An 8,186-nucleotide genomic window follows, 5' to 3' on the forward strand; every position below is an offset into this window, starting at 1 on the left:
GAACAGATAGACAGACAGACAGACAGACAGACAGACAGACAGACAGACAGACAGACAGTGTCACCTGGCTTGCAGGTAGGTTTTGGTCCGAACAAAAACAGGGGCAGAGTCAGAAGTAAAAGGCAGACTGATAAAAAGACAGGCAGACAAATCTGCCCACATACATGCATATACTTCAGCATGCATAGGCAAGCACAAAAAGAGAAAGAGCATGTTGAGAGACAGACAAACAGACATGAAGACAAATATGCATATACATACGCTCATACACACATTATAAGCACACATTCACACACACACACACACACACACACTCTCAAACTCACACAACACATACACAGAGAATTTTTGTTCCTCGTTCCTCAGGAAGGACACTTTACATAAATATTTCTCACTTCGCACAGGTGAGAATGGATAGAGGTGCATACAAAGAAAGACCCTGTCAGCATGTTAGTTTTGAAAGCCTGAAAATGGCAGCCTGCACTGGACGCTTTTTTGGGAAGCTGACAAAGTTTCAGAATGTTAATTAAAGGGTCTGTAATATTAATATACAGTAAAGGGTATACAATACACACTTTATAAATATGGCCTATAATCATCATCATTATCTGAGAGCCCACAAACAGGTACTAAGACAGCAAGCAACATATTTGAGTGACCCAAACTATAAAGCTTGACACAGATCACTGTTTTACTGACAAATGTGAACAGACCGACAAGGAAATGCAGCGAGCTGCTAAACAAATGTAACAAGAATGGCAGAGATACAAATTTCTCAAACAGACGATAGACCAAAGCAAACCACAAGACACTTTTACACTCACACATTAGGACACATTGAACAACTTACATCTATTTCTGGACTATCAATAGTAATACAAAAGGGTTGCTGCTGCTCTCTGGATTCTTTGAAATGGCACTCCCCCAAAGGTAGGACACCCTGAAGATGAAAAAGAGAAACCCCCATTAAATTCAAAACCTTGAGGAGAGTCACGGAAAAGGATGTACAGAAAAGTGGGAAGACCTGGAGGGACATCAAGTGACTAGCACAGGATAGGGAAAAGTGGAAAGTGTTTGTTCCAGGCCTATATCCTGATCCAGGGTGAGAAAGGCAAGGATGATGATGATTAAATTCTAGTGTACAATAACTTTTATCAGACTCTACACTTTTTATGTGGACATTCAGTTGAACCTACTCTACCGGCCACCTGTCCATAACATCACCTGTATCAATTACTAGCTCACCCTTGTAGTATTTTTTCTCTATTGTATCAATCTGAAGTAGTCCAAGACATCTACCCGTCGCAACCAACACCTTTTTCTTCCCCCACAAAGGGTGGCCATATTGGAAGAATTCAACTGTACTATCAATATCCTTGACTTTTCAGGACAGTTAACTTTTCCATATTTTATATCATGTACCGGAAATTTCATTGAGGAAGTACTTTTAAAAATTTGTTATAATTTTTTACTTGATTTTGAGGCTTGTCTGATTATAGACCTTCTATAAATAGTCATCTCAGATGAAAAAACATTACAAAATGGCCATGCAGGTCTTATTCATGTCAGAGACATGTCATACCTAAATCTTATCTTCAAAGAAACTAACATCCACACTCAATAAATCAAAATAAAATAGTTTCTGTTTTCCGAGTTACTACTTCACAGGCCAGGATATATTGTACAATTTTTGTAAAGCAGACTAGTCACTTTTCGAAAAATACTCCACATACTCAGAAGTAGGCATCAGAACAGAATGACAAAATGTGTACCAACCTTTGGATGTATATTGAAAAATTCTCGCCGGTCATAGTCCTTTTTCTCATTAGCATCATAATACATGAGGTAGCCATCTTTGACAAGGAAAAACCTGTGGTACAAAAAAATGTTGCTTACACACATTTCTTGAGTGATTTCATAATGCAACTAGTTTTCAGAAATATCATTATAGATAAGACCATAGAAAGACAACTGGGAATTGAAACAGCCAGGAAAAACTAAAAGAGAAAACTAATCTTTAAAATACTTTCTTCTTGTTTAAAAACCAAACAAACATAATATTCTGCTGTCATTTGTTTTTTTTAACCAAAAAAAATGTTTGCAGCACTTTTCACTCTAAGAGGATTTAAAATATCACTAAAATAACAACACCATAAAAAGGAAGATAAAAGTATTCCCATCAAGATGTATTCATTTGTCAAAACCCTTGACTTATTTAGTTTGGAATTGAAAAACAACTGACATTTTCGTAACATAAATTTTCTTTGCTGTTTCAAACTAAAACCACTCACCCACACTCACACCCACACCCACACTTTTAATGATAATGTACAATCACAAACATAGATACACAAACATCTGCACACATCACAAAGACAGAAAATCAGTCTCCTCAAATTCACACATAGATCTCTATAAATGTATCGACATTTGCACAAACAAAAATACAAACATACAGACACAATCAAGCACACACGGGCACATGATTAAAACATAAAGACCCCATGGGCTGGAGAACTGACAGAGGGTACTTGACATCTCAACATACACACGTCTGAGGACTTCTTATCAGAACTGCTGAAAATAAATGCTACCACTATTTGTCAAGTGTTCCTTTGTCTGTCAAGTTGGGAGAAAATGCTATCTTTACTCAACTTACACAGAAGAGAATGCACACATATTCAAGTTTCTTTGGCCTGATTTGTTAAAAGTCCAAGTTTTGCAGTGGTGGAAAGTAGATTTAAGGGAATCTGCAGGTCTCATTGACAATTAAATGAAACAAGTGCACAAAAACAAGGTACAAACGTAATACAAAGTTTTATAATTTATATTTGCTGTGATTTATCAAACAAGTTTTAAATTCATAATCTGTTATGAAAATGGCACATTAATAACTTCAATTCCCTCAAAAGAGAAATAAAATAAAACATTAAAGCACTATGACTATTCCAAAACCGTCATAACTGATCTTTAAAAATCAAATAGTTGATCTTGCAAAAACAACCAGCAAAAAAAACAATGAACAAGTACTTCAAAACAGTGGCAATTGTCTTCGTTTTTCTTGGGCTGTGATATTTTCTGATTCTAAAACAAACAACTACAGCAGAATTTCAAAAGCAACCCTCAAATTCACTCAATAAAACAAACAACCATAGCAGCAAACATTACCGTAGGCTCTCGGTCCTTCACCCCATTACTCAGCAAACACATGGCATCAGCTTTCAACCTCTAAGGATAATTAAACAACCAACAAAAAGAGGTTGTGCCCTTCCCAACAATGTTGATAAAGTTTTGATGAACAAACAATAAGACAAACAATACCATGACTTTGTGTAAATGTTTTGTTGACACAGATATTTATACTCTCAGTGAGTCAAAGAAGACCCACTGTAAATAGGCCTAATCAAAGCTTTTCTTGAATATTTTTTTTTATCATTAACCTGAACAAAACCAACCATCCCTGTCTCTCAAAAGTAGTTCTAAATTTCTGGTATTATCTTCTCTGATTTCTGGGCGTATTTTTTTTTTTAAAACTTTTTTTCATATCAAATAACAGAACTCTGATTAATTGTTCACAGGCATTTAAAAAAGCAATTCGCCCAACAAATCAAAAGCAAGCAGAGAAAATAAAACGTACAAATTGACAAAGTTTTAAAGGTAACGGCTTAGTTGAAGGTCTACCCGATGTTCCTGACTGCCTGACCTGTCTGACAAATGAAATGGTTTAGTTGAAGGTCTATCAGTTTATAAAGGCTTGAAACTTTTAACAAGGATCAGTTTATATTTTCCCCTTGCATACAGGCTTAGGACTGTCATTTGCTATACAAATGTTTTAGCGATTGTAGTTCGTCAGGGGAGGGGGAGGACGGAGGGTAGGGATTTCTTTAAAATAGTCCATTCTGGTCACTTACACTCCTGTTGTTAATCATAATAGTCTTTACCATTGCAAAATTCTTTGATCTGATAACTCCGAAAAATGAAGCAATCTACCCACACACCGCAACAGTGTAATGAAATGCCACTGCCTTTGGCCTTAAATGCCCCCAGCACTGTCGTTACCATGGCCAATCAGATCACCTAGTTCGCAGTAGACCATAGCTGATCAAGCGGGACTTAGGGTAGACTGCTGCAGTGCAAAAGATCTGTAACTAAACCAGTACCCATTTAAGTTACTGAGTCAAATACTCAGGATTTTGCTGACCGAGTGTGTTGAGCATGTCATATCCTTTGGTCAGAGTAAAAACAGTAAAAATTATTTTAAATAATGCAAACAATTGGTGAAAGTAGAAATATTCTTGTCATGCCAGTATACATCATTTTCATTTCAGTTGACGGGGAGAACCCAGAAGTGTAAATAGAACAAAACATGACAAACACACATGCACATTAGAAAGTATGCTACTTATTAATAGTATAGAGGCCTAATAACAAAGTTGCAGTTGTTGTCAAGTTTGGAATGGCTTAAACTGGGAGTTTGGAATGGCTTAAACTGGGTATGGGGGGGTGGAGGGGGGAGGGAGGGGGCAGAGTGATGAAAAGAATGTATAATAAAGAATATCATGCCCAACCCTTGGCTCCTTGGTAGCCAGTCATTTCGTCATACCCCAATCATGTGTGACGAAATGACTTCGCATATAGGCCTCTCTCCAAAATTGTTTATGCTAGTAGAGTTTTGAGGATCAGCCTAAAGCTTACTTTGAAGTTACATTTTTAATGTAAATTAAATCTTCGTTCAAACTGTTCCATAGTTGAACACATTGTATTTTCTAAATAAGGCAAAAACAATGTCTGGTAAAGAGTTAAATTAAGACTTTAAGTTTGAAAGTAAGGATCTAGCTTTTAGCAAAATCGCAGCACGTACCGTACACTTCCAGTAGTTCATTAATGTTTAAATAAAACAAAAATAATAATTATTATTAATTATGGTCTTGCCAATGATCACACCTTTGATCTATAATCAATAATATTAATACCTAAATGTGTTGATCTGACTCGATATATTTTAATATTGTCAATTTGTATAAATTACGAACCGTGTAGCTGATCAGGTAGGTACGACGACTTGCATAGCCCCCCGTCCCTACACTCACAGCCCCAACCCTCCCCAAAAATCGTGATTTGCGATTTCCATGACAATGCGTGTTTCATGTTTGCAAATGTGTGACAAAATGACCATCTCCATTCAACCTTGTGGATTTGGGGTGTGACAAGATGACTGTGACGTCTTGACTGCACCGGTGTGATGAAATTACCATGTAACGAAGTGACTGGTATTCGGTTCCTTCCTTACTATCTGTACCCCTCCTCAAAATCATGTCAAATAAATTTTTTAAAATAGGCGTACACTCTCCCGTTAAAAGCATAAAAACCAACCTTTTTGTCCATTTATTTGAAGCATGTCCAAATGGTTTCTTGAGCAAAATACCATGTATTTGAATCCTTGTAGCCCAATCCCTTCGGGATGATGGGGTTCTGGATATCTCAGGCATGTTATTGTTCATTGCAAATTGTCACACAGCACAAATTATCAAAACTAAAATCCGAAACGATCCACCAGACTTCTCTAGAATCATCAATGTCTAGGCCTACATTATAATTCACAATGAGAGTTGTTCTTCCTGGAATGTACGTCAACATCAACTGGATTAAATAATGAAACATTTGAAATAAGATTTTCACTACAAACTTTGCCCCATTTCAAGGTTCATAATGATACAACCCCAATTAGATCTAGATCTAGATCTATAATAAGTCCATTCTAAATCTGCTTCTTGTTAATGATTTATTTAGAGAACTAACATTTTATAACTGACAGTCATTTGAGTCATGCACACCAACAATGCCAAACAGATTGAAAATGAAGATCAAAATTATAGGCTAATATGGTGGAGTATTATGAACCTAACATTTTGAGCTCCAGCCAGAAAAGAATACAAGATGAAGGAAACCTAATATTAACTGCTAGCCTAGGCTATAACAGGAGACTCAACAATAAAAAATATTTTTAAAAGTCGGGCTCGAGTGAAACCCTTCTCTAAGAACTCAATTGTTCAAGCTTTGCTATTAAAATAGGAGATCCTATCTTCTAACGTAAGCCTGGTGCAGGAAAAGATAATCAATTAACTTCAACTTCAGGAGGAAAGAGGGATCCATTACATAAATAGATATAGCTAGATCTAGATCCCATCTAGATCTAGAAATCTAGATCTAGAATCTATATCCTATAGGCCTACAATAACAATTCTTGTACTCCTAAAAACACTCGGACACTTCGGGATGAAGGTGTGCCAAACGAAATCGCAGTTGAAAACACGAAGGAAAACCGACCACAGGAGAGGAATATTTTCCACGATGTCGTTCGCTCTGGGAAATTTGACTACACCTTCAAGTAGTTTCACTTCCTGGAGAATGTCCTCATTCAGAACGAGTAAATAAGTAAAGGTCCCTTCACGTTATCAACAGTTGCAGGGTGAATGGTGTTGGTCATTGAACCAGACCCAGACAGAGAAGATCCGCCCTTGCACTTGTATTGTAAAAGCAGGAAATGAATCGTTACAATAAATAGCGGTTGCTTCCCCTAGATTCGAAAACGAAAGCCAAAGGGGCGGGGCTAATGAATTTTAATTGTGTGTCTTTAGATTAGAATATTAGATGAAAGTGTGTAACACGGTGAGCTGCGGAAAAAAATACTTTTGGCAAAATGAAAACATTAAATCATGCTTTGTGACTGAAATTTTTAAAAAACATATAGATCTACTCTCCAACGTAACGAACTTTCTAATTTCACGGTTTTCACATCAGCGAACCAAATTAGTAAATATTAAACATGATCAGTACCAGTGGTATGCATGATAGGCTATGTGCACGCTTGTGTATGTGCGCAAGCACGTGTAAGGGTGTTTATTCCTATCCATAATAATAATAGTATGTGCATGCTTGGGGGAAGTGAGAGAGGCATGTATGTGTATGCGTGCGTGTTGGTGAGCAGGAGGGTGTGTGTATTTGCGCTAGTGCGCGAGCGCGTTTATAAGATAGAAGGGATGAAAGTTAGACTGTAGTCTGAAATAATCAGAAAAAGAGCTGGAAAGAGATTGGAGTGGGGACTGTGATGGAAAATTATTATAAAAGAGTTTTGAAAACATTGTAGATAGAGTAAGTGCCGTCGTGCATGTGTTAGCGAAATATACAGCACAAATTAAAACGCAGTTGAAAACACGAAGGAAAACCGACCACAGGAGAGGAATATGAGTGAAGAGGACCTTTACTTATTTACTCGTTCTGAATGAGGACATTCTCCAGGAAGTGAAACTACTTGAAGGTGTAGTCAAACGTTTTATTGTAACAATCTCACCTGCTCACCGTCACCACGTGAGGAGATTGGGGGAGGGGGGGGGGGGTAGAGATGCAAGTACATGTGCGTGTATGTCATGTATTTGGGTATAGTGCGTATATAGAACGATGCATAAAAAGTTATATATGTGGGAAAGAGAAAAAGAAAGTGGGGAGGGGGGGGTGGGAGCAGAGATCGAGAGAGAGAGAGAGAGAGAGAGAGAGAGAGAGAGAGAGACAGACACACAGACAGACAGACAGACAGACAGACAGACAGACAGATAGAGAGATGTAAATGGGTACATATTATATTTTTTTAATTGATTTCTGTGGAAGACTGAATCAATGAAAGAATGAGGAAGTTAGCCAGTTCCTAAACAAAAAGTATTTTTCTTCCAAGGCTAAACAGATTACGGGGCGAGAATTGTTGACATCTGCGCCCCCGTCTGAAACTAAGGATTAGCTTAGAAAACTGTGAACTCTTAATCTTAAAACTGTTCTTTTTTGTTGTTGTTTCTGTTTTTGATCGTTTTATGTTTGTTTGTTTATTTGTTTTTATGTTTTTTTGCTTTGTTTGGGATTTTTTCTAGTTTGTTACTATGCCCACAGTCTAATTAGACTGTTCATTTAAGACTAATGTAATAATGTAATTTGTTAGTCTAGTATTTCGAGTAAAGAATAAAACATAAAAAAGAAGAAAGAGAGACAGGCAGAGAGATAGGGGAGGGGGTGACGCGGAGAAAGAGAACAAAATACAGATTTAGATAGAGAGCGTGGTTGGGGGGGGAAACGAAAGACTGAGATGGGAAGAAAGAGAGATTGTGGTAGAGGAGCTGAGGGAGAAGAGGGTGAGGGAG

The 8,186-nt window shown here is 37.3% G+C and overlaps 1 protein-coding gene across 8 annotated transcripts; it reads right to left on the reverse strand.

Annotated features, from left to right (window-relative positions):
• Positions 1-805: 805 nt before the first annotated feature.
• LOC101848817 (pleckstrin homology domain-containing family D member 1-like) lies at positions 806-7,246 on the reverse strand. Of its 8 annotated transcripts, none has more exons than XM_013082507.1 (4): positions 7,231-7,246; positions 5,374-5,618; positions 1,777-1,870; positions 806-940 (listed from the first exon to the last, which is right to left on the reverse strand). In XM_013082507.1, exons 2-4 carry the CDS (start codon positions 5,499-5,501, stop codon positions 821-823), a joined length of 342 nt encoding a protein of 113 aa, XP_012937961.1. In that variant the 5' UTR covers positions 5,502-5,618; positions 7,231-7,246; the 3' UTR covers positions 806-820. The 8 variants fall into 8 exon arrangements, with proteins under 8 accessions (XP_012937961.1, XP_035825649.1, XP_012937959.1 ...); XM_035969756.1 differs by having other exon boundaries at positions 5,374-5,640; positions 7,231-7,245; XM_013082505.2 differs by lacking the exon at positions 7,231-7,246 and adding an exon at positions 6,383-6,526.
• Positions 7,247-8,186: the final 940 nt, after the last annotated feature.

Source organism: Aplysia californica, unplaced genomic scaffold (assembly GCF_000002075.1).
Source record: "Aplysia californica isolate F4 #8 unplaced genomic scaffold, AplCal3.0 scaffold00178, whole genome shotgun sequence".
NCBI classification, from domain to species: domain Eukaryota; kingdom Metazoa; phylum Mollusca; class Gastropoda; order Aplysiida; family Aplysiidae; genus Aplysia; species Aplysia californica.